This window comes from Vulpes lagopus, chromosome 14 (assembly GCF_018345385.1).
Source record: "Vulpes lagopus strain Blue_001 chromosome 14, ASM1834538v1, whole genome shotgun sequence".
Classification (NCBI taxonomy): domain Eukaryota; kingdom Metazoa; phylum Chordata; class Mammalia; order Carnivora; family Canidae; genus Vulpes; species Vulpes lagopus.
Genome location: NC_054837.1, coordinates 33983938 through 34011112, shown reverse-complemented (window position 1 = coordinate 34011112; position 27175 = coordinate 33983938). Strand labels below are relative to the sequence as shown.

Sequence of the window (27175 nt, the reverse complement as noted above, 5' to 3'; positions counted from 1 at the left end):
AAAAAGTGATCAATAACAAATACCAAGTCTCTTCCCTTCTGGGACTTACCTGCCAGTGGTGAGGGGGGGCGGGAAGAGACAACAAACACACAGGTGCTCTCTGTGTGCGTGCGTGTGGTCAGTGCTGTGTGTGTGTGTGTGTCTGTGTGTGTGTCTGCGTGTGTGCATGTGTGTGGTCACTGCTCTGTGTGTGTGTGTGTGTGTGTGTGTGTCTGGTGTCAGGCTGTGCGGGCACCATTCCACACACAGCGTTCACAGGGGCTCCCGTGGAAGACACCGGCGGCGGTGAGGCCAGAAGCCATGGGGTCCAGCTGGGAGATCAGGTTCCCGAGCTGCAGAATTGCCCTGGGTGCTGTGTAAACTGCTGCTCCCGAGTCTCTGCAGCGCCCGGACTTACATGCTGGGTGGTCTGGACAAGACTGGTTCCGCTTGCACGAGAGGCAAAGATGTGCCATCGAGGAATCGAGGGACGCGGATAGTATGGAAAAAGGAAAGATGCCATGATTTCTTAAAAATCAATAATATTAAAGCTGATTGCATTGCTGATTCCGCAGAAAGAAGAAAAATAATAATACTGCAAGGGGGCCAGGGATAATTTTTGGCATGAGGGTGTCCTTCAGGGGGTGACAGATGGGATCCAGGGTCCAAGGAGAGGGTCAAGCTTCCATCAGAGCACAGGTCAGTCACAGGAATGGGATGAACCTCACGTGTAGGTGGCAGGTGCAGGGACGAGGAGCCTGTGGAACCGTCCTCGCCGCCACTGCGTCGCCCAGAGAGCGGGGCGCTTGTCTTGGCGACGGCCAGGCTGCTCTGAGGATCCACCGCAGGTTACCAGCGGCACAGGCACGTGCCCTCCCCGACCGTCTTTACCTGCCTGGGTGCAGCCAGGAAGTAAATGACGACTGGATTCCACTCGGGGTGGTTTTCTCTGGGTGAATCTAAGATGTGGCGAGACAGCCAGGAGAGTTCGGGGGGTAACTAGAATCCGGCGATTACTGCCGAAGGTGGCATCTGCCCTAGGTGACGAGAGCAGGTGTGAATACCAGGATGGGGGGGACCGTGCTGGAGACCCCGTATCCCCAGGTGTCACAGAGCTGGGAGCACTGACAGGGCGCCAGGGCAGGGATGGGGACGGGGGGCAGCAGGACTGGCCGTCGGCAGGGAGCACCCCGGCCCTGTCCCGTAGCCCCTCTCACCCGGTTGGAATCTTCCATGACAGTCCTTTGTACAGTGACGTAGAACCTAGGTATACGGGGGTGGGGGGGGGTGGGGGGGGAATTCATGTAAGTGATAATAGTGAGCATATCTGTTGGCAGTTGTTTATATAATAATATGTCGTGGAATGTTATCAGTATTAATACACATATGCCTAATTTTTTAAACTGCTGTATGGTGTTTCACACAGTGTTTGCACCTGTTTATGTAACTGTTCCTCTGGGACCATCCTCTTAGGGAGGATCCTCTTCAATTTTGTGTTATTAAAAATGATGTTGGCCAGTCTCCAAAGGCATATCACCTGCTTCTGTTTCTGTACTGTCTTCAGAAAAAGAAACCCCAAAACAACGCCACCAGTGCTGATGGAGAAGTGGTCCCTGTCGCCAGAGATGGGAGGGAGGGCAGGAGCAGGAAGGGACGGCACCAGGGAATTTCCCGGGTCCTGATCATGGTGCTGGGTCCATAGTCTATACGTGTGTTAAAGTTCATGGAACTACAGAGGAAAGAATGTTTAATTGTTAATTTTTTGAATATTCAATTAATTTGTAAAAGCTATCGCTTGTGCGCACATGCCATCCTGACGGTCTGTGCACTCACAAAAGTCTCGTTCCGGAGCAGCCTTTCAGAAAAGAGGTTTCTTCATCCCGGGGCATCACATCTTTAATTTTAGTATTTTCCTCTAAGCTGTCTTGAAAGTGACGGCATCCATGGGCACCAATGGCCTTTTCTTAAAGGCAACATGACTCCCGCCATGGAGTCTGTGGAAACCTCAACAGGGAATTGGAAATCTCCATATTAGGAATCCTACAATGTCTCCCATGTATTTTCCAAGTGCTGTCCTTTCTTTTTACTGGTATAGCTTCACAACACAGGAACAGAGTGGGAAATACAGCAGTAGATGGGAACTAGATCAGGGGCTGGAAACTCATGTACTTACAAAGCACAGCTGGTAACACAGGTAATAATCATAATAATCATAATAAATAATAGAAAACACTTCCTAGTGCTTTCAGGGTGCCAGGCACCAGGCAAATCACCTTGCATGCCCTAAGTTATTTGAACTTCACAACAAGCCTATAAAGTAGCTACCTTCATATTCCCATTTTACAGATGAGGACACTGAGGCATAAAGCAATCTGAGCCACATACTTGTTGCTATGGCTACCAGGTGGCACAATCAGGTCTCAGTACAGGTCTCTGTGGAATGCACAACCTTAGATGAGCAAGGTGGGCCAGAGGTCAGAGCGCGGACGTCCCGTGTGGTCACGACTCTGCAGCCAGCAGCAGACTCAGAGCTTAGCAGGCCGTGGGGAGGCGGGTATAGCGCAGATGCAGCAGCGGGAAGCCCGCTCCGCGCATCGCTGCCCTTGGGGAAGGCATGCTCGGCATCGTCAGACATTTCATTTTCTTAGAAGAGGTCAAAATCAGAATTTCTTTATGAAATATCTCAATTAAAAACTGACTCAGATCACACCACATCCTTAGAATAAGAGCTTGATAAAAAATATGGTGCTTGAAAATGCTGGCAGCGGGGTTCCTGGGTGGCTCAGTCGGCGAAGTGTCTGCCTTTGGCTCAGGTCATGATCCCAGGGTCCTGGGATCCAGCCCCACGTCGTTGGGCTCTTTGCTCTGCAGAGAGCCTGCTTCTCCCTCTCTCTCTGCCTCCTCACCCCTGCTTCTGCTCTCTCTCTCTCTCTCTCATAAATAAATAAAATCTTAAGAAAGGAAAAATTGTGGACAGCAACATTGCAGCGTCTCAGTGATTCGGTGAGACCTAGCCCAAGGAGCTCCCACAAAGTTTACCCTCCGTTTCGTATACCTGTTTATTTCATGACAGACCTGCTCCAAGGTTCGTGACATAAAAATGAAATGGTGCACTTTTTTATTGTCATTTATTCATTGTAATACGTGATATGGTTTCTAATTATTTTAATGACTGATTATTATAATTGTTGCTCATGAATCGCGTGCCCATTGTGGCTGAGTTCGCACATGCATCTGTGTTGGCCGTGGGCAGATAGTCTGGAGTGGTCCCCCCGCCCCCGCAAAAATCCACCAGGGCTCTCAGCCCCCAGTATGGCCTGCGCTGGTTCGCACGGTGGCAATTCGGCAGGTTCCCACGAAAGCAATCAGAAGCATGCAAGCCTTCGTGGGGTCCAGACTCAGAACCCATGAGACACTGGTTCTGTTGCATTCTGTTTGCTAAAGAGAGTCAAAAGGCCGGACAGTGCTTCTCACCCATGGGTGGGGAGACAAGACCCTCCATGAGGGTATTGGCAAGGCACTGGGGTCGTTGGCAGTCTTACCACCTCTCTGTCTGGATTCCCCTTTGAAACCTTTGCTGATCATTTTAATGAAATTCAAAGTGTGGAAAAGAGCAATTAGGCTTTCAGAAGGGCGATTAAGGGAAATGGTTCATTGACACCTGATAAATTCCAACTGTTCAGGCCCAATTTTAATCTTCACTCCTATTCCCAGGGAAACAGCCGTCTAAAGAAGCCAAAATTAGAAGCCCAACAGCATTGAGAGTTATTTCTACAGACTGCAAGCCTTGAAAATAATGGGAAAGTGTATAAACTTAGCAAAAATGGAAGTTTGGTAATGCATTAGCACCACCACCAGAGATGGCTCTCCTGCCTTCCTGCAGAATGCACATATTGCAAGTAATACAGCAGGACAGCGCCTGGGACACGGGTGAACAATACACATACACGCGATCACTCTTATCACTCAGATTCCACGAAATCTTACTAAGAACCTACTCAGTGCCACATGTGCTAACAAATGCATGTCGTAGGATTTAATAAATGTCCACTGAGGAGAAGGGCAGCTGATCACATAGGTTTACTGCTTGATTCCCAGACTGATGCACTCACAGGGGAACCCAGCACAAATGGGTCTGCAGAAGCCAAGAATGTGGATTAATCAGACTTGTGCCAGGCTCTCTCCCCAACTCTTCATTTAGATGACATGGCAAATAGAATGCGAACCCCTCCTCCCCAGTTCACATCCTAAACCCTGGAAACTGTGGATGAAGAGGTTGCCTTCCGTGCCCCAAGGAGACTTTGCAGATGTGATTAAGTTAATGATCTCGAGGCAAGGAGATTGTCCTGGATCATCCGGGGGGCCATGAGCTCACGGATTCGGAGAGGAGGGACACAGGGGGTCACAGTGAGAGGAGAGGTGAGGTCAGAAGGTGCTGAGCAGCTGGCTTTGCAGATGGAGGGTGGGTCTCTAATGCAAGGAGCGTGGGCAGCCCCTCACCCTGGAAAGGGAAGGAAATCATTTTCCCTGAGAGCCTCCTGAATGAAGGCAGCTCTGCCAACACCTTGATGCAGAGCCTCTGCCTCCAGAACTGTCCGAGGATAAATGCTTTAAGCCACTGAGTGTGCGGTCACTTGTTACAGCAGACGTAGCAATCAGTGCGGATGGGAATGGGTGCAGAGGCTTCCTAATTAGTTCAAACATCAGCCTCTCCAGTCCCACCAAGGAGCCCAGCACGTGGCTGAGGTGGTGGTCGCCAGAACCAGACAGCACGTCGTCCAGCTATCCACTCCCTGTGCCTCAGTGTCCTCATCCACACAATGGGCAGTAGTCCTAGCTCATGCCTCACAGTGTGGATAGAAGGACTAAGTGTGTTAATGCAGGAAATGTGCCTCTAGCTTCTAGCACTGGGGAAAAAAAGTTAACAATATCCAACATATGTCTGATTCTTAGGGAGCTTCAAATCTTTTTTTTTTTTTTTTTTTTTTTACTGAAGTATAGTTGACACAGTGTCACATTGCTTTCAGGTGTACCACACAGTGATTCCACAGGTCTATACATTATGCTAAATAAATCAGCCACAAGTGTAGTGACCACCTGTCGCCACGCAACACTATCACCCCACTGACTGTACTCCCCGTGCTGTACCTTCCACCCCTACGCCTTCAAACTTAGTTTTAAAACACATAATAAGGATCCCTGGGTGGCGCAGCGGTTTGGCGCCTGCCTTTGGCCCAGGGCGCGATCCTGGAGACCCGGGATCGAATCCCACGTCGGGCTCCCTGTGCATGGAGCCTGCTTCTTCCTCTGCCTGTGTCTCTGCCTCTCTCTCTCTCTCTCTCTGTGACTATCATAAATAAATAAAAAAAAAAAAATAAAATAAAACACATAATAAGGGCGCCTAGGTGGCTCCGTTGGTCAAGAGTTGGCCTCTTGGTTTTGGCTCAGGTTGTGATCTCAGGGTCTAGGATGGAGCCCCTCGTGGGGATCCACGCTCAGTGGAAAGTCTGCTTGAGATTCTCTCCCTCTCCTACTGCCCCTCCCCACACTTGTACTCTTGCAGGTGTGCTCTCGATAAATAAATAAATAAATAAATTCTTTAAAAAAAAAAAAACACACAGTAGCTGGTATTAAGGTCACATATTGCCATTTCAAAAATCAATCCAAGGAGAAGAGAAGCTACAATAGCTCCATAAGCCCATGGGAGCGATGCTTCTGTGTGTGAGCCTTCGAGCTACTGTGAGCATGTGTGTGCACGTGTGAACCTGTTTGCACACGTAAATTCTACCCGGTTACTTACGTTAGATTAAAGCTATTGGTTCACATTTAATTTCCTTGGGGCTCTGGTAATAACTTGGGCCTTTCTGTGGCATAAGTAGGCTCTGAAAACAGTTCAGATCCCCCCGAACGTCTGTGAAAACTTGATTAAATTAAGCTTAAGCTATAAATGACCTTTATCCAGAGAGGTGGTGAAGATGTGCCATTTGAAGGGATACCCATCCCTCTGGTTCCTGTCTCCCTAAAGCTTTGTAGATCTAGCACGGCCCTAAGAATGCCCCTTGTGTCCTACGGATGCCCATCCTTGTTTCTCTGTAGAGCAACGTGTGCCTGTGCTCAGACCCAGCACACGCTCGCCACAGTCCCCTCCCTTCCCTTCCCTCTGCTCCCCAGCTCACCTACCGCGTGGCCTACAGCGCTGTTCAGGAGGACAGGATGGAAACCGCCCAGATACGGTAAAGGTGGCTAGGACACACATATGTTTGGTTTGGAACATTTCTTTCTTTCTTTCCCTTAGCAATATTTATCCTATTGTGCTTATATGAGTGTTTGCTCGTGTATCTTAGAAAAGATGAAGAGGTACTTCTGCCCTCCTGCCAGCATTTATGGCCACGTGATGCAGTGCATGGAGCCAGGCCTTCAAAGAGCAACACGTGGGGACAACCATGGGCAAGCTCGCACAGGGGTGCTGCACACGGGAGGTGCGGGGGAGGGGTGGAGGAGCTGGGAGGGGTCTTGGCCGCCATCGGGGCAGGTCATGGAGGCTGGAGGCACAGAGGCCTGGGAGCAGGGAGTGCTGAAATCAATGCTGGGGCTCTGTCTCCAGCCTCTCCTACCCTGACCAGGGGAGCCTGTGTGGTGGGGGACTCGAGGTGGCTCTCAGGCCTGACGCAGGAGCCCCACAGGTGGGAACAGAGCAAGTGCACATGAAGGCTGGCCACACAGAACTCAGTATGGAGGATGAGCCTGCACGCTTCTGAGCTAGGGACCATGTGGTACAGGCACTTGCTTCTGTCACTGCGTGGCCACTCCCACCCCACCACGGGCTGTGGAAGGGATGCCACATGCTTCCAAAAGAGCTGGCAAGCTTCTTCCTGGCTAAGGACGGCACCTCCTGGCCCTGGGGTCCAGTCTTCGATCTGCCCCATCTACCCTCTGGCCCTGGGGAAGGCCTCAGTGTGGCCCCCAACCAGACCACGCTCCTCACATGTCTGGGCATAAAACCTAGCAGAACTGTTTCTGGGCTCCACCCAGAGGCTCTGATTTTGCAGGACCAGGGAGAGGCCCAGGGCCCCTCAGAAAAGCTGGGCTTGGGAGCAGGACTGTCCTGGCTCCCACACCCCACCCTTAGCCAGCCACATGAGCTGGGCATGCCCTTCCCCTCTGTGTCCTTATCATGCCTCAGAGTGGGGAGCACTGTGCCAGTTAAGTGAGATGGTGGGAGGCCATCCTCGGGTCCCTGGGAACCTGGGTTTCCCTGGGGCGTCAGCATTGGCCCCCGGGACCCTGCTGCCCAGCACGAGGTGGCTAAGTGGCTGGTGCTTGGCATACAGGAAGCACACGAGTGTCTGCAGTTACTGCTTTTCCCAATGGGGCAGCCTTGGTGAAATCTCTGTAAAAGTCAGCCCAGCTCTGAGAGCCACAGTGTGGGTAGCAGACGTGCTCCTGGAGCCTGTCCTCCTGGGTCACCCTATAGCAGAGCTCCTACAGGTGAACTGTTGCTTTGGCACTTCTGGAAAACCTACGGGCCCCAGCGGCAGTGTTGGCAGGAGGCCCCACCCCAGAGCCGCCACCACAGCCTGGACTCCGACCCACCTGGCCCCAAGCATAAACTGAAGCCATCAGGAGAAGTGGGACCAAGTTACCGTTGCTTTGGAACACTTCTGGAAAGACCCTCCTTTTGTTCTTTGATTTTGCAAAGCTGATGAAGATCTTCTTGTAGGACATGAAAAGCAGACTTATTTCCTATTGCGCTCTATCAGGATTGATAATTAACCAATTAATTAACCCAAGGCCCAAGTGGCATGTGCATAAATCTCTACCAGGCACCTCTAGCTGGTTGTCCTGAGGGCATCTGGAACATCCTGCCCAGATCCTTGGCTCTGGCCCAGATCCATGAGCTCTCTACCTCCGTCCCTCCCCTAGGAGTAGGTGCGTGGGGAAGAAAGCCACAGAAACACAAGGGCTCTGACCGTGTACCGCAGAGGCTGAGAGGTGAGCAGCCTGGGCCTGATGTGGTGAACCCACAAATTCTCCAGGGACCCAGGCCTCCACCTCAATGCCACAAGATGAATGCTGGAGCTCCGACTATCACATAACCATTCCAAGAACAAGAAGGAGGAAGTGAGGCTCTGGGGCTGCTCCCTGTGAGAGATCTTTCTGGAAATTCCTCCCAGGGCTGCCCCTTTTATCTGATTGACCAGAACAGACAGTTGTGTGGTCAAGGAAAGCTAGAACATGTGGACAGCCAGCTGGGAAAGGTGCCACCCCTCATAAAGCCAAGGTCCTGTGGCCTGGAGGGAGGGTGGCAGGCATCGGGTGGCAGCTGGCAGGCTCAGGGCACCATCCACGCCTGCCACTCTGGCTGCCCCGGCCAGAAGCACAGGGTGCGCCCTCCATGGCAAAGTACCAACACACTCCATCAGTCCCTTCTCCGCAGTACACCCTAAGTTCTCCCTGTCCTGCTATCCTCTGCAAGCCTCCACGATGGCTCGTCTCCTCCTGCACACATCTGCTCCCTACAACCCACCTCTGTACAAGTGCGAAGTCTGACCATGCTAACAACTCAGACTTGAAGACCCCTTGCCATCAAGAGCCCCCAAGACCCAAGCTCATTGCCCACCTTGCTATGCTTTACTCATGAGCTCCATACACAGCGGCCTCCTCCCCTACTGCCCCAGCACAGGGGCTCCCTTCCCCTCCAGCACGCTGGCATTTACTCTTCCCACTCTGGGAAGAGTGACAAGTTCTCTTTCCAGTTGCTTGCACACCTCCACCCTTCCCATCATTCCCACTGCGGTGCAAGGGCCCCTCCCCGACTCAGGGCCCACAGATCTCACCTGCTCACCCACACCCCAGCCGCTCAGAAGCCCTGTTCTCTCTCCTCACCACGCATGTCACTACCTGGAAATATCTTCCTAAAACCTTCCAGCCTGTAACCACGCTCGAGGGGGAAGAGCTTGCCTGTCCTGGCTCATGGCCCCAGTCCGGTGCACAACAGGGTCTGACACCTAACAAGTGTGTCACAAGTGCTTGTTGAGACAATGCATGGAGGGATAAATGAGCGAATCTCACATGAGGTCAACCTGGATGAGATCAGAGCCGATTGCAGTTGGAAGCCTGGAGCAGGCCTGGGGATAATCACCCAGGGTCCATTTCGAAAGAACAAACCATGGAAAGCCATGCTCACAAATCGGTTAAGGACAAAGTAGTAAATAACACATCTTGAGAGTGAGCTCTGAGAATTCCTCCCCGACTACGAAGCGGGGCACTGAGATGGAGCTAGTGTGGACGTGCTCATGTCTCGGCTTCCGTTCAACCCAGAAGAACAGAGGAAACAGGACTTCTTCCCGAATGATGAGATTACACTGGACAACTTAATGGAAAATTCTCAGGTCCCGCTGAGGCATTAAATAGTTGGTTTCCACATGGAAGCCTCCATCGCATGGGACAAGCCCTTGACAAACTGTTCCTTTGTTTTTGTTGTTTTTTTTTTTTCTTCTTGGAAGTGTTATGGGCAGAAAATAAAATGAACCAGAAAAGTTTCCCCCCCCCCAACTACCGCATTGTCTCTGAGCTTCACCACTCAGCAGTAAGGACTCAGCTTAACGGGTGGAAGGACAAGAAAGTTCGAAGATGGATGATGCTTTTGTATGCAATTATAATGGGATATTAATTATGTGTTTTTGAGTTGGCTAGAGTTATAAATGGTTCATATAGAAGGAGGGCTAGCTTTCTTTTTCAATGTATTTCATCATCACTGCTCTTTGCCAGGAAAAATAAACCCCCTCCCTCTCTGGGGATTATCAGATTCTCCTGAGATTATTAAGTAACGGAAGAAAATTTAAGCTCTGAGAGGTCAGATTTGGGTAATCTTGCACTCCCGAGCTGGCCGTTAGGTGCTCAGATCACCCTAAGCTCCTGTGAATTGAAACTGGCACCCCAGTGTCTGCCATTGATCCACTGAGCACACTTGCTACAAATGTCAGGATTTCACATGGTAGAGTCTTCTACCAACTGGACGTGGCTGAGAAGCTGACGGTCACAAAAACCGCTAATTTCAACTGGGTCGAGAAGTGCATTGGCCGTACAGCACACTATATTTGACGGAGACTGAGTCCAAACCTCTCCCCGGAAACCCTGGCAGGTGCAAGTCGGGAGCTGGCCTGGGTATGATGTGAACAGTTTGCCTTTCGATTCCAAGACTGTATTTGGACCGTGCCCTAAGTTTATGTCAATCTTCTGGTTTGCTACCATTTCCTTAACTATTTCCAAGAAGATCAAAAAACAGCCTTAAACCAGGAGCCTGGGAAATACTAAAACAAAACATGAGACTAGCTTTTGATGATTTCAAGACTATTTTTGAAGAAGGAGCTCCAGTGAGACACCCAGAAACAAGAGGGAGAGATGCCCTTCATTTTATGTCATGCCCTCAGCTCTATGTTCCAGAGATAACACGTAGGCACCGCATGTGAGTTTTTGGATCTGGTGGGGCTTGAGCAATAGCCACTGAGAGATGGAGAAGTCTGGTCTCAATGATGAATTTCCCTGCTTCATTTCCTTCATTAAGACAAACAACAAACACAGTTTTTAATCTACAACAAAATAATATATTTCTTCTGGTAAACTAGAAAACTATAGAAAAAAATGCCTAAAAAAATAAATATCACCCATAACTTCATCACCCCAATACATGTACATGTAGAGTTACAAGTTCTGGTTTATGCACATGTGTGCATAAGTTTTAATGAAACTGAGATCATACTCCACGTACTACGGTGACTATGTCTCTCTATTATGATATAGTTTCTAAGGGTGGCACACTATCCCATGTCTTAACTATATAAAAACTTTATAAATTAATTGGTTATTTCTGGATATTTGCATGGCTTGAAATCTTAAGTATTAATGCTGTGATGGCTCTACTTTCTACATAAATCTTTTTGATCACCCCTGATTATGTCCTAAGGATAAATTCCAGAAAGTGAAATTGCTTGGTCAAAGACTATGTGTGTGTATATATAGGTTATATATATATATATGTAACTATATATATAGTTTTATATACTATATATACTAAATATATGACTATATAAAATAAATATATAATATATTTATATATTTTATATATAATATATTTATATTATTATATTTATATATATTTTTATATATTATATATAATTATATTATATATAATATATAAAAATATATATAAATATAAATATATATTATATATTTATTTTATATAATTATATATATTTATATATATTATATAAATATATATATATTATATATTATATATAAATATATTATATATAAATAAATATAAATATATATTATATATTTATTTTATATATATAATTATATATATAAATATAATATAAATATATATATAAATTTATATATTTATATATAAAAATATAAATATATTTATATTATTATATATAATAAATATATATATAAATTTATATATTTATATATAAATATAAATATAAATATAAATATATTTATATTATTATATATATAATTATGTATAATAAAATAAATATATAATATATATTTTTATATTTATTTATATATAATATATTTATATATAATATATAATATTTATATATTATTATATATCTTCAATTATATACACTATATATGTACATGTATGTATATGTATATATTATATATAGCATATATAGTTGTAGATAAAATTTTCCTTTTTACTGCAATTTTCCTTTTTAGTATAATTTTAACTCTAACAAAATTAATAAATAATCACCTCTTTATGTTTATATATTTGGTTATATATAAAAATATTTATAGACATAAGTTAGTTTTTAATTATAATTTTTAATTATAGATATTTTAAAACTATATTAGTAAAATTAATAAGTTAATTTCATTTTAAATTATAGATCATTTTGACTTGTATTATTTTATTTATAAGCTTATAAATACATATTAATTATTTTATACATATTTATAATCTTAATTTATGATAAATTGTTATAATTTATCAATCATAACAAATTCATTACATATGTGTCTTACATATAAATATTTTGTATTTGTGGCCATTTGTTACGGCAGCCTCAGAACTAATGGAGCTGGATATCTCGCAAGCACCCCAGCATGCCCACTGTCCACTCCTCTCCATCCACACTCCGCCTCCGGGCACTAGCTTGTAAGGACCACAGCAGGGGGCTTGCTGACCTGCTGCCTCCAGCTGGGCTCTGCCCAGGAGAACAGAATGAAGATGGAGACGAGGGGCTGCTCCCTGCAGGGACCCGCAGAAGCTGGGCTGCATCCCTCCACTCGAGGCCGCAGCTCCTGTCAAAAGGTCCTCTCCAAGATCTGGTCATCACGCCCTCCCGTGCTCCTTCAGGTAAAGGAGGTGCATCCCCTGATATGCACCCCTCACTGTAGTTTTCCCCTGCTCTGCCCACACCTGTATAAATAGCCCTTTTGTGAAATTCTTCTCAAAATTGGAGTGACCATCTATTTCCCTTGGTACCCTGACTGATAAAGTGTGTTGTTGGGACTGGATGGTGGGTGTGTGGCCAAATCATTATATTATTATGTCTGCTTTTATGTATGTTCAACATTCTCTACAAGAAAAGGTTTAAAAATACAACAATTAAAAAAAAAAAAAACTAGAAAGGTTACTGCAGCCCTGGAAATAGATCCTCTAGATAACCCTTCAGGAGCACCTGGCTGCCACCTTCCTATCATCCTCATGCTTGCAAGGTGCTGCCGGAGTGCCAACCATCATGCCTGAGTTCTGAACAAAAAGGGGAAAGGTAAAGAGCAGAAGGCATCTTTCTCTTACAATGTCATACCTGGAAAATTCTGCTTACAACTTGGATTCACGGTTTGTGGTTTTACCTCGATGCATCACCTCCTTGAACAAAATCAGGGTTGGTGGTAAGCAGGAAGGAGAGAGCAGAGTTGGGCATGCGGTTAGCATTCTCTGACACCCACAGGGAATCCACTGGCTGGAAGTGTCAGAGCTAGCGGGTCCCCACCAAGCAGCTCTAGCAGTGGTGACAGGGTGCTCATCGCGGGTCTGGACCAGTCCCCAGGACCCACCCAGCACTAAGGCGTAGAGCTTTGGAACTCCACCTGCCAGTGCCCCGTTCCAATGACAGTTCCGTCTTCCCAAGAGCCTAGAGCACCAATAGTCACGGGGGTAATTACAAGCCTCTTTTCATTGAGGTTCAACTCAAAACAACAAGTAGAAGAGAGAATTTGTTTTGAAGATAAGGGTGTCATTTGGCACCAAAGGGCTGGAACTATGGTGGGAACAACCAGAATCTGGGGATTGAATGCCTTTAAAGCCCTCTCTCTGTCCCTGTATCTGTTTCTGTCTCTCTCCATTCCTCATATTGCTCTTTCTATTTGTTGAATTTCCTCCTCTTCTTCCCAGCTCAAAATTCTCAGAGAAAGACTCTGATTGCCTTTCATGGATCAAATGTTCATTCCTGGACCAACTGATTGTGGCCAGTGGAAGAGATTGTATATTATATATATTATTGATTAGGACTCAGACATGTAGAACTTTGCAAAACCAGATATTAAAAGATGACCTTTGTCATACTGCAGTGCAACCACAATGTGTATGGCTTTACCTGATCTTATTTTACAATTTTTATTTATTTATTTTTGCAAGAGAGAGAGAGAGAGTAAGAGCGCTCGTGCACACAAGCAAGGGGAGGAGCAGAGGGAGAAGCAGGCTCCCTGCCGAACAGTGAGCCCAACAGGGGACTCCAGGAACATGACCTGAGCTGAAGGCAGAGGCTTTACCAAGTCACCCAGGCTCCCTTATTTTACAATTTTTAAAAATTCCACTGATGGTGCAGGTCCTAGAGAATTCCACCTCATTCCTTCTGAGGTGGGGCCAGTAGAGCAGGACCTTGCCTTTCATACGCCAATTTTTCCTGAAGGAGACTTTGGAAAGATTCCGCCCTCATGGAGTAAGAAGAATTTTACATTCCGTCAAGCAAGATGAGTTTGCACAAGGCATGACAAGTTGCACGTGGTACCTGCAGATTTCTCAGGTCACGTATTCAGGTGCAAGCTAGGGGCAATGTTGTCTTTCTGGAACTGTCGAGGAACTGTCCAGGTCGACGTTCTCAGGAAGCAGACCCCTACACGGAGACTGTCTTGGAAGGAAAGAAGGGAAGCGTCTGGAGATGCCCATGTGCAACGCTGCCCGAGGACGGCCCCTGCCCCATGCTACGGGAGCGGGCTGGGGTGGAGTGAGGGGGCTGGGCCTTTATAAGCCTCACAGGATGATCCCAGGTTTCAGGCCCCCCTGGGAGGGAAGCTCTCAGAGCTCAGGCCATCACTAGAGAAGGTGGAGGAGTCTGCCTGCAGTTTCTGAGAAATGGGACATCAGGATGCCCTCCCAGAGGGGAGTTGGAAGGGTTCCCAGGGTCTACTGCAAGTCATATCCCACTAAGCCCCCTCCTGCTGTTGCACTACTGCATTGCAAACCAGGTGTGGTCTGCTCACGTCCAGGCAAACGTGTCCTCTCCCCATGTCCTCTGTCTCCTCATATGTGTGTGATTATGTCTGTGATTCAGATTATGTCTGAATCCTTGTCTGTTAGGATTACGTTGAGGCTAAATCAACAGGAAACACCCAGAATCACACCTGGCACATACTGAGCTCTCTATAGCATCTGGGATTGTTCTTAGAACCTTGAATATCAGGTTCAGATTCAACCATTTCAGGGTCCCCCCAACCCCCATCCCTTCCTTTTCCCACTGATCTCTGACTCTGTATTAACAATCTTCTACCTTTGGTAAATTTGATGCTTTAACACGGGTCCTCAATCCATATGTGGAAATGCCTTGTTCTGGACAAGACTGTGTCACCTTGCCTTGACCTCCTGCCTCCTGGTCACTCCCCTCAACCAATTTGGGACCACACCCTAGCCGGCCCCCTCGGGCTACCACACTCAGGGCCCTGTCCCCCTGGCCTGATCCCATGAGTGCCAGAGCATCAGAGACCATCGCCAGGTCCCAGAGCCCGAGGACATCACTCACACTGGCTGACCCGAGTCCTGCTGCCCCTGGTTAGCCTGCTCCTCCCCACGGGGGCCACAGTAAAGGCTCCTGCCCACAGTCCCCGCTCCTGCTGCCTCCTGAGAGCCCTGGTGCTCCCATGGGGCCCTGGGGGCAGGGCATGCCCCCTCTCTTGGGAACTGTGAGGAAGATCTGTCTTTTAAATGGCAGCTGATCAATTGGTTCTACCCTGCCTCAATGGTTGTGTTATTGGGTGCATTTTAGAGCAGGTGCTATGTATAAATAAGGTCACGTCTTTCCTGCCCCAATGTTGCTGGGGACCATGATGCAGCTCTGGGGCTCACCAGGCTGCAGAGGCTCCATGAGGAGAGGGGTCTGGTATCTAGTTCATGCCCCAGGCAGTGTAGAGGGGGGCAGCGTCCAGCCTCAGGCTCTGCTCCCCCACCCCCAGCCCGATCACCTGACTCCTCATCCAGTTCTCTCTAATCTGATAATTAAAGTATTCCTCCAGTCCTCCAGGACTTTGCTTCTGATACTTGTCTAGACCTTGCATTTTGAAAGCTAAAGCCTTTCTGTTTCAAATACTCCTGCTTTTTGATGCAAGACCTTCGGTTTTCAAGACTTGTTTTCTCTCCCAGGAAATTCAAAACCCTCCTCAGAAACTGAAAGCCAAGGATTTGACGGTTTCTTATTGAATTTGGTGGTGGATGTGCCCATCACCATCCCCAAATGCAATGAGTTCTCAATGGTCTCATTTGCATAAAGAATTATGCAAGTGTGTGCATGCAAAAAATACTTATCAGTTAATATGTTGGTATATTATCCTGCTCCCAAAAACTAGAAAAATTTGCATAAAGGCAGAATCTCAGCTTATGAAGTTATTCAAAGAATAGTTACTGCCAAACTATTAAAATATTCTAGAAACAATAATATCTTACTGTATTTAAGTCCTGCAGATCAGAACTCCATCTCCATTCTACTTGCTGAAAAATAACAATTCTTATACCTTTGTAACTCATTCAAAGTGGATGTTAAAACTGATGGTTCTGAGGGGAGGAGATGCCTTGTAGGTTCTATGAATGAGGGCCTGCAAACCCAGTCCCAGGGAGAGGAAGAAAGGGCTTATTTCTCATGCCCATGGGGCGAGAGCTCACAGAAAATGAAATGAGCCCCAAAGTGGTGGTCAGGCTTTTACAAAACCCGTTTGAACAAAGGACAATGCATCTGTGGGGAAGTGACAAGTAGAAGGGAAAGGGTTTTGAGCCTCCAGGGCAGTAAAGTGTGGGAAGGTAAATACACAGGGAACTCTCGGGGGATCAGGGTTATTTAGTAAAGTTCGTGCACGCAGGCCAACGGCTGTCCAAGTGCCCCGGGAGGGGGCTTTATGGCAGACCTCATTTCTCAGAAGTGCGAGCTCCGAGTCAGGTGAGGGAAGCATCCGTTCATTCCCAGTGGCCTCCAGCTCAGAACAGCCCAGGTACCAAAGGGGCATACCTGGGGGTCACCTACTCTGGCCCCTTTCAGCTCCCTCTGACCTGGTTTGAACGCTTGTCCGACTCCTGGATGGGATATGGAGATGGTCCCATGTAGCATCAGAGCGACAGGGAGAGACAGACAGGGGGAGAGGGAGGGAGAGGCAGAGTGGAATTGTGGGCACTGAGGTGTGGAGAAGTCCCCACCGAACGGGAAGCAAATCCTGCTGGGTACAGAGGGATCTTCTCTGCGGGATTCCGAGGATTCTGACAATGGGGAGGGCACTCTGACCATCAGAGCTGTGGGCATCTCGTGGGGGTTGGAACGCGGCTTCTACTTTATGGGGAGGAGCCCACGCGGCTGGGGGAGAGGCAGGGGTGTGGCTGGCCCAGCGGGGACAGCCAGGCCCCCAGAGGACGGGGGCAGCGAGCAGGCCCCGGGGGGGCTGACGGATCAGTGGGGAGCAGCGCGGCAGCCCAGGCCTGAGGAGAGCGAGTGGGGACCTGTGGCGACTGGGCCGGCTGGCAGGGGGCAGGGGCGCCGTCCCTGAGGCCCCGGAGTCCTGTGGGGAGACGGTCCCCTGCAGTAAGGCCCTTCCAGAACCTGAAAGCTGGGGACGTTTTTTTTTTTTATTGTAATAAATTTATTTTTTATTGGTGTTCAATTTGCCAACATACAGAATAACACCCAGTGCTCATCCCGTCAAGTGCCCCCCTCAGTGCCCCGTCACCCAGTCACCCCCACCCCCCGTCCTCCTCGCCTTCCACCACCCCTAGTTCGTTTCCCAGAGTTAGGAGTCTCTCATGTTGCTGGGGACATTTCTTAACCTCTGTTGTTCGCCAGGGGCTTGGGGCTTGGGGGACAGTCTCTGTTGCCAGCACTGAGCACTGTGCCGGGGACACAGGGGGTCCCCTAACGTTCACTCTCAGTGACAGACCTGCGGTGACAGCACCGTGTCACAGATGCAGGTGCCTTTCCAGTCCCCGTTGTTTATATGCCTGCTGAGCCCCTAAATGGGGCCAGAGGTCCGGGCAGAGGGGCCAGGGAAGTAGCAGGAAGGAAGCCTTCCTAGCAGGTGGCGATCAGCAGGTCTTCAGACTTTGTAAGTGGTTTTTCTGGGTATTTGTAAATGGGGGAACAGACACAGACACCAAAAACCAAGTCAGAAAGCTCCCTGGCAGAAAGATGGAGCTCCTCGCTCTCCAGGTTCTTGCAGACATCTGGTTGCTAACCTTTCTGGTTTGCAGGAAATACTTAGCATATTTTTCTATTAGATGATAAAGAAGAAAATCCGTTTTCGGGGGAGCGCAACCCTTCTGGTAGCAGAGGCTTGGGGACGTGAGGGTGATTCCAGGGCCTCTGCTGAGCAAGGCTGCACCACGCTCATTTCTCCTCCCTGCAGAGAAAGCTTTTGCCATTTAGCTGAATTGCATACATTTTTGGAAACACGCTTCTCTCAGCCTGGATTTCCAAGGCCTACTTACCAGTCTGAACGGAATAGATTGTAAAATAGCCTCTTTAAAAGAGATGTGGCCACAGATAAAGGTGAAGTCATTCCTATGAACTCGAGGACACCCCCACCTTATCCGTATTCGTTTGTACCAGAAGCTCCTGTAGAGTCTGTGAGATTCTCCTGGAAACTGCTTGTCCCCCCCTTGGCTGTGGTTTCCATTCCGAGACCCTTGGGGCTCCGTGGTTCTGTGGCTATGTCCTGCCCGACTCTGACCCCAAGGACTCTGTGTGGCTTGACTCCAGGGCTTAGTGAAGCCTGGCGCAGGCATTGGTCGGCGTCCACGCAGCGGGGAGGCTCCTGGGGCAGGGAAGCCCTGCGAGGGCGGGAGGGAGGGAGCTCCGTTTGTTGACAGCTGGGTCCCCGGCCTTGGAGCACCAGTGCACGGCCACTGTCTGCTGTCCAGGTAACTGCTTGCTGGATGAGAGGGAGTGTGGAACACAGGTGATATGAAAACAGGAAACAGGGAGGGCTTCCCCATGTCCTGCTTAGGGACTCAGCTCTCCACCTAAAATCCTGACCATAGGATCCCCAGGCATTCAGGGCTGGCTGCCCCGGACCTCACGCAGCACTGCGCAGACTCACCGTGAGCCAGACTCTGTGTGCAGGGCAGGTGTGTGCACACTCAGCCTGCGTGCACGCGGGGGGCTTCCACCAGAGCTCGCACTGCGCAGCGTTTGTTTCACACGTGATCTGTAGGGCCTAAGAGCTAGGCCGAAGGAACTTCACTGTATCTTCTTTATAATACAAATTCTTCTTTGTTCTCGGCCGAACTCGAAGTATGGATCCCTTCCCAAAAGATTCCAATTTCCCAAGACCTGCTACCGTGAACAAGGACCTGGGGCTACCAGGACCGCGTTCGTGGCCGAGATCACATACACGTCGTCGATACACTTTATCGCTTTGTTGTGTCTTCCAGGGTCAGTTGTGTGTCACCCAAAGGGAATGAACATTTTGGGAGATTCAAGTGAAAACCCATGTGTTCTCTGACTCAGAGCCGTTCATTCCGTGGCTGCGGGGTGTGAAGTTCTAACGGATATGCTGCCCTGGCGGAGGGCTTGTATACAAACGAAATCCTGGGGAGGGCAGGTGAGCTGTGTCTGGATGACTTGAAAAAGTAAATTAAAACCTTGTGGAAAATGCTTCTCTTGGCATTCAAAGGTACCCAGTGGTTAGTAATAGGATGTCTGGGGTTGCAGAGTCTACTACCAGCCTATATCGATGGCCAAGGCACCTGCACATTGTCTCTTGATGTGCAATCTGCTTGTCTCTTCTGATAATAGACTCATCCCTGATTTTTATTTTTTAAAATTTTTTTTTAATTTTTATTTATTTATGATAGTCACAGAGAGATAGAGAGAGAGGCAGAGACACAGGCAGAGGGAGAAGCAGGCTCCATGCACCGGGAGCCCGATGTGGGATTCGATCCCGGGTCTCCAGGATCGCGCCCTGGGCCAAAGGCAGGCGCCAAACCGCTGCGCCACCCAGGGATCCCCTCATCCCTGATTTTTAAGGGGGCATATGGCTACTGGGAGTAAAGCCAGCATTCCCAAGTGTCCCTTGCAACTGGGTGTGGGACACAGTGTGTGACTGGAGGTAGGAATTGTCCTGAAAGAAAGGAAACAGGAAGTCTCTGTTCCCACCTTCCTTTTACCCTCTTGTGGCTTGGAAATCAGGCATGATGGCAGTGCTTGGGCAGCTACCTGCTGCACGAGGTAGAGATGGCCACATACTGAGAATGGAGGAACAAGAGGATGGAGGGTCTGAGTCCCTGCCCCTGGGAATGCCACATCCCTGAACTTGGAAGAGAAAAAAAAAAAAATCATTTCCCTCCTGCTTATGCCACTGTTACCTTGAATTTCTGGTCAGGTGCAACCAGGTGTAATCGTGACATCCTCTTGCTCCCTATACCCGGGTAGGGTTGGTCCCTCTTACTATTTCATGGTCAAAGTGTTTAAATACCACCACCTCTGGAAATCAACTGAGAAGTAAAATTGCACATCTTGTGAGAGATGAGGGATCTCATGAAAGTGATGGACAGGTGTCAGAGAGCAACGTGAACCACAGGCAGGTCCCTGGTGGCCTGAAACCAGGTAGCCGGTGAGGGCAGGACAGTCTCCAAGGACTGTGGGACAGACATTGCAGACAAAAGTGAAGCCCAGAGGAGGGAGAAGCTCTGGGGAGCATTGACAAGTCCTGGGCTGTGCTTGTCAGCTACTGGTTGGTGGGAAATATCTCTTGGCCCTGCACTTGGAGTTTCAATTTTATGGGCATAATCAATCATGTTAAACACAAGGCAAATGTAACCTCTCTTTTTCATTCTGGATTCACTTTTCAATACGACATCACCATCCAGCCTCTTCTCAGATGTTCGTTTACTGTGAAATTCTGGTCCCTGTTGACATGGACCATGTAAGGCAGTAGCCATCCATCTTGGCGGCATGTTGGGTCGCTGGGAAGCTGCAGGCCTGCGTGTCTCCAGCCCTGAGATCTGATGCTACTGGTCTGAAATGCAGCCCAGGAACCAGGATTTTTAGAAGCTGAGGCTGGGAACCACTGCTTTAAGGAGTGGCCTCTCTTGTCAGGGTGGCCTTGGGTGGGGAGGTCTTTTGACTGTCATTCCTGCATCAGCCCCTGGCTTTCCAAGAGGACACTGGTCAGAAAGAGTAAGCGAGGGCAGGGTGTGGGGAGATGCAAGGAAAAAGGACATAGGGGATGGGAGAAAGAAGATGCTGTGTCATCACTGGAAACATGCAGAAGAGCAGCTCTGGACACAGTAGAAAGCTACGGCTCAGTGACAGGTGGGCAGGCTCAGCCAGCAGAGCCCACGCAGTCTGCTTCTGCAGACCTGAACACCCATGTGAAGCTGCCCATCCAACAGCTTCTGTGGCATTCGGCTTTCTGGGACAGCTGAAGGGGGTAGGATGGTGCCCGGGAGAAGCCGAGGGAGGCGGCGCCCCATTACATGCATTGTCCCTCCGCATGCAAAGCCACAGTATCTCCGTTCTCTCTGGAGGTTTACTTCTGGAGCATTCAAACCTGGACTTCAACAAGTTGAAAACGATACACAAGATATTTAAACAAAGTATGAAACTGGGGCCGTCTACAGTGTGCATAGAAAAGCAGTGTTTCACATCTGCACTTTGGCATTAAAATAGTGACTGTGCATGAAAAACGCTCCTCGTGAGGTGCTGGAGCATCAGCACCTCTCTTTCAGGGGCAGGAACTGGAGGCGGGGCGGGGGAGCGATTTCTCGCCGATGCTGCGCACAACACCAACACACAGCGGCTGTCTCTGTGGACTGACAGCGACACGTTTTATTCTGTGGACTCCTGTCTGTGGACATGTCTGAGTTTAGTTTCTGCTTGTGGAACACTGAGTCATAGGTCATCAGAAGACAGGTGGGAAGTGTCTGTAGGGGGGTGGCTGGTCCAAGAGTCCTACAGCAGCTAAGGCCACTCTCTCCAGGGCCCCCCTCCCGGCCCCGTGTGCCCATGAGCATCCTCATCTCCACCAGGACTGACCAGGTAGACACATCCAGGATGTTATCTGGAAGCCCAGATGGATTCTGGATGAGGTCCTGCCTTACAAATGATGTTGCTTATCAGTGATTCATTTAAACTGGCTTGATTCATACAGAGCTGGACCTGTTGGCCCAGAGCCCCGTCTCTGGGTACTCCCTCAGGGCTGGGCACTGGGCTGGGGCCGAGGGCAGGCATGTGACAGCACCCTTACTCCTCGGTGCTCCCCTCGAGGGTACGGATGAGGTTCTGGTAAGTGTCTCTTTCCACCTGCCATGAGTGATACATTCTCACGTATTCCTTTCCGTTGGCCACAATCTCTTTTTCTAATGCAGGATCACTAACCAGTCTCTTTGCCAGTTGAACAAACTCCTGCAAGGAGGTAGAAGAGAAACAGGTGTAAATAAACTGGTGACAAGCTTTAGCAAAGGCACCCAAAGCCTGTGCCCATGTTAGCTTCCAGCATCTCCTTCATCCACTTCCTGTGCTCTGGAGACGTGGCTTTCAGGGGGGATGAGAGGTCATTCAGACGTGGGCTGAGTGACAAGGCACATGAACCCACACACATATGCATGCACACACGCGCCAGGATGACCATCCACATGGGACCCCCCCCACCCCGCTCCATAATCAGAAAGAATTAGAATGATTTCGATTGTTCAAGACTATTGAGAGAAAGGAGGGGGGCATCCATGTGTGTCACGTTGCACAAAGTCAAGGGCAGAGTGCATGAGCCGGAGGCCTGCAAGTGACCTCATGCCCTACCTTCACGCCATTGACCTTGGGGACATTCCTTAGCCTCTCTCTTCCTCTGTTTTCTCGTGTGTCACTGAGGGACGATGGAAGCACCAGCCTCATGGTGTGTTGGCAGGAATGAATGGGTTGGTACATGGGGCCCTGGCACAGCCTGACGCAGACTTCACCATCATTATCACCAGGAACCCCCGAAGCCCATGCAAGTTCCAATTAGTCAGCCAGGCCTCATGGGAACATACGGCGCTTTGCCATTTAAAAAGAATGCCCACGTACTTTCAAAATTATTGTTAACTAAATGTTGAATGCTCTTTATAGCTAGCAACATAAATAGCAATATTGATGATACAGCAGTTATATTTTTATGTGTTATGTATACACTTTTTAGTAAATTGGTGTTCTTTTATAATAAAAGTGAAACACATTTATTCCTACCTCATAATTGAACAACGCTCGTATAAAAATTATTCAAGACACAACTTCGGTCTATTCTTTTCTTTTTTTAAAAAAATTTATTTATTTATGATAGTCACACACAGAGAGGGAGAGAGAGAGAGAGGCAGAGACACAGGCAGAGGGAGAAGCAGGCTCCATGCACCGGGAGCCCGACGTGGGATTCGATCCCGGGTCCCCAGGATCACGCCCTGGGCCAAAAGCAGGTGCCAAACCGCTGCGCCACCCAGGGATCCCTTTGGTCTATTATTTTCTGACACTAGTCACATCTTGGGTTATCTGGCCCGCAGACCACGGCGGCAGCCACCTCTTAGGATTTGGACAGAACACTGACCACTTTACAACCGAGCGCTGAGTGATGAAGCTTCTAGGGATGGAACCTGAGAAAGTGCTCGGTTTGCGGTCCTCACGGAAGACCCAGCAGAAACACAGACTTCGGTAAAGCGAGAGAGCCGTGGGTGGCGAGGAAGAAGCCCCCGGCCGCAGCACAACCAAACCCCGTGTGAGCTGCGGGCAGAGTGAGGAAGAACGTCGGGAAAAGCAAAGGGAACCCGGACTCGTGGGCTGTCAGACTCACTCCCGGGGGCCCTGGGCCAAGCCCTCCTGCATGAGCAGAGGGAACACGTAAGTGCACGCCTGTGGACCCTGAGATGCTCGTGGTGACAGATGGCCAGGCACTTGCTGGGCAGACCATGTGCTCTCTGTCCGCACACGCGCACCACCGTGCAGGCTCCTCCCATGTGCTGGAGGGGGTCTGTCTCCCAGCTCCAGAGCCTGTGCTCCAGCCACAGACTAAGTCAGAGGTGATGTGTCTGAGCCCCAAGCAGAGCTCCCTGGCATCTCCCTTTCCCACTCATGCCCTGAGGCCTGGGCTGCCCCCTGAGGATGACAGTGCGTGGACAGAGACCCCACGAGGACACGGTGAGGATGCCTCACTGACTGGCCTGGACAATGAGGCAGTAGGAGCTTCGGCACTGCTCCTGGGAAAGAAGCACACGTGCCAGTTGATCAGCGTGTTAGCAAGAGCACTGTGGATTCCTGCACTGCCATCTGTGGAGCTTGCCAGAAAACCAGTCAACTGATTGCCAAACAGGGGTTCCTTGAGGACGGCCTGCTCATCAGTGTCGGGATCTGCTTCCTGCAGCATTGGGATCTGCTCTTGAAAATCGCTCAGGGCATACACAGGACCCATGTGTGGGTATCCCACACCTGTGAGAGCTCGAAGGCCCATCTCGACACTGTTCTAGGCCAGGACTGGGACCCCGAGCACCCACCCCGCACCACAGTAACCATGGCCTGGACTTGACGCCACATCCTCCATTCAAGAGAGGCCTAAAGCCTGGGGTATCTACAGAAAAGCACCTCGTGCTACATGAGCCATGCAAAACTTTAAGAACATGGCCCAGACCAACCCCAGGACCACAGGTGTGCAAGCCCTGGCTCCAGTTATATGTTTCTGAAGTTAACAAAACAACAAAAAATTATACAAAAGAGCATGGTTCTATTTTCGTCATCATACGATGAGCACTTCACCTTTCCTCCAGTGGCTGCTGGGAAACTTCCCTCTGAATCAGGGGCAGGGGACCTGCCTTCTCTTGTGGAGGCACCGCCAAGGTTCAGGGGATGAGAAGTGGAGTCCCTCTGACAGAGCTGGTGTTCAGACCCCTGTTGGGATCTTTGTCATAATACTGTCACCCTAACATCACAGGGCAGGGGGATCTCAGGGAGAAGCAAACGGCCCTGCAGGCAGCACACCGGACGTGGCTCTCAACAGGGACGGTTTTGGGGAACATTCCATTCCAACCACCTCTGGAAGTTGTATGGACCCTCTTGTCCAACAGAAGCTAAAATCCACTGTATAAAAACAGCTTCGAGGCTGGGGATGCTAAGTGAAACAGCCCTAAAGCTCAGGCTATCCTGTAGGAGGGCACCTGGCTCACGCCCAGCTAGGCAGCCCACAGACCAGGTCCCTGAACCCACGAGGCCCAGGAGCGCGGGGCAGAGCGCAAGACGCCTGGGTGCATGTCCTGCCCCCCGTTCTGGGCTGCTTGGGACGGGACAGTCCTCGGCTGTGACCGGCATGCTGGGACGGTTCATGCCCTTCCACTTCTGTTTTGCTCCCGAGTCAAGGAGAAAGCCCAGGAGAGGCACGAGCCTGCCCCCACACGCTTTCTGCCGAGGGCAGCTGGTGTGTGGCCTGGAGCCTCCAGCGGGGCTGGACCGGCCACAGATCAGCATACAGCCAGCATCTGTCACATGCTTACCGCCAGGGAGCAGCTCACGTTCAGAATCCAGGATCTGGGGGATCTCGTGATGGGGCTCACGCCCTCTCTCATTACCCTAGGCCCCATGGTGGCTCTAAGCAGTGCCCCATACGCAACACACCACAATTTCCAAATCAAAACGTATGAATAGTCACACAAAGCAGGACAAACAGCCACAGATAACTTCGCATCAGCTCAGATACGACTTTGCTGCCAAGTCAGTTTTGGCACCAAACTCCCAAAAAATCAAATTGTTTTTCAAGCGCATTTTGGATTTTGCAGTTGAAGAAAGGGACTGGGACTGTGTGCTATCCCCATGACTCCTTCCTCAGACTGAAACAGGAGCAGAGAGAGGTTCAGGAACGGAACCGGGCCCAGGGCCGCCAAGGGGGCAGTAAGCGGCCAGGACCGGACGACACTGGACGGTTCAGCTCTGGGCCCATGTGCTCCTCCTCCAGTCTTGGCAAGCAAAGACCAGAATGTGAGGGAATGCGGTGGGAGGAGAGCTGGCCCCGAGAAGGTTCCAGAGGGCAGAGTGACACAGCCAGGTCAGGGTCTCAGAAGGTCAGAGAGAAAGAGCAAAGCCCTCGAGAAATGTGGAAGTGAATCTGCCAGGAAGTCATCTCGGCTGTGCTACGGGGACACGGGATGACATGGGGTTAACTGAAAGAGGTCACCTGAGGAACTGGGCTTTGGGAGGCCGCCCAGGGGGCTTTGCAGCAAAGGCTCCTGGTCAGCATTGCCCTGCTGAGGCTGGGGGAGGCTACCTGGGCCACAAGCCCTCCAGAGGGTGACAGCTGCACCTCGGCTGGTGGCTGCCCTCCTTGGCCACACGAATGTCCGTCCACACGCTGCCCTGTTAGTTGTGGGCACGGCTCGCCCTGCCTCTGACCTCAGCCACCAGCCATGCCTGCAGGTGCCAGTAGTGGCTCCAAGCCATGGTTCTCACGGACCACCAGCTCTGAGAATGGCCGCGGCAAAGCAGGAGCCCCTAGATGGCACGTAACCAAGCCGTCTGGGTCATGTGCCCTCCCTGCGCAAGCAACTGCTCTGCTCTGACAAGCACACTCTACCTCTGGTGTGCGGGTACCCTGGGGAGAAGAAGTGCACTGGCCCTATGCCCATGAGAACAAAGACAAGGATGGAATCGCCACCCATGGCTTCGGCTGAGAGCAGTGGCAGTGGACGCGGAAACCAAAGGGCCTCCTGGTTGACCGTCCAGATGGGTCCTGGAAAATGCGTCCTGGAAAAATATGAGGTTGTTTCCAAATAGCCAACAATGGATACTTTTTAATTTAATTGCTATGTTGTTGATTTTTCTATTAAAAAAATGTTTGGGTGATGCAAAAAGATGACAGCCTAACACCAAGAGGTGGGGACTGCGAGGGCCCTTCGGAGCCATGCCCGCCTACTCCCGTGTCCTGTACACCTTACATGTGAGGTCTCCTTCATTTCTGCCACTCCCTGCGGGGCCCGCGTGCCGCACGTCCCCACGCCCCAGCTTCAGTACACGGGGGTCTGCCTGCTGTGAGAGCCCTTCCCTGCTTCCTTTGAGGCGGGCCTCACCCTCGCCGGGCAGACCTTGTGCGAGTCCCAGGAGTCGAGCCCTACAAAGCTGCAGGCGGCCAACATCCCATTGGGAGTGGTGCCCGTGGAGCTGAGGACGGTGGAGAGGCTGGGCTGCCCTAGCCTGGAAGCACCTGCTGACACTGTAGGCCCCAGAGGCCCTGAGCCTCTCCCCTCAGCTCTTACCTGCAGAACCCAGCACACAGCGGGGCCTTGAGCAAAGTTCCCTGCCTGACCCTCCTGGTGTGTGGCGGGAGCGGATTCACCTGCCTTGTCTCCGAGACGGACAGAACACACCACGCTGGTCCCGTCGTGCCAAGCCCAAACTCCTCTTTCTGGCTGCGGAGACCTACAGTCCGGCCCCCTCCACTCCTGACGTTGCCCGAGGACCCCTCGCCTTCTCTTCTGTCTGGAGGACAAGATGTGGTCCCGGGCCTAGGAAGATGCTACTGGACACGACCTCACTGGGAATGTCACTCCTGTGGGTGACAGTCTCATGCCCTGCTCCTTCAGAGAAGGCACAGCCCCCGTCCCGAGCAGACATCTATCTGGTGGCCTGCCTGGCAAATCCTCCCTCCCCTGACTGTTTGGATACGCCGCAGAGCATTTAAACCAATAACCGACTGAACTGCCGACGTT

The 27175-nt window shown here is 50.1% G+C and overlaps 1 protein-coding gene across 2 annotated transcripts in view; it reads right to left on the bottom strand.

The window, feature by feature from the left end:
* Positions 1-21276: 21276 nt before the first annotated feature.
* GLT1D1 (glycosyltransferase 1 domain containing 1) overlaps positions 21277-27175 on the bottom strand; it is a 90252-nt gene continuing 84353 nt past the window's right edge. For both annotated transcript variants that reach the window (XM_041728522.1, XM_041728521.1), the window contains exon 12: positions 21277-21872. In XM_041728522.1, the coding sequence (XP_041584456.1) occupies positions 21711-21872 (162 nt within the window). In that variant the 3' untranslated portion in view covers positions 21277-21710. The remainder of the gene's footprint in view (positions 21873-27175) is intronic.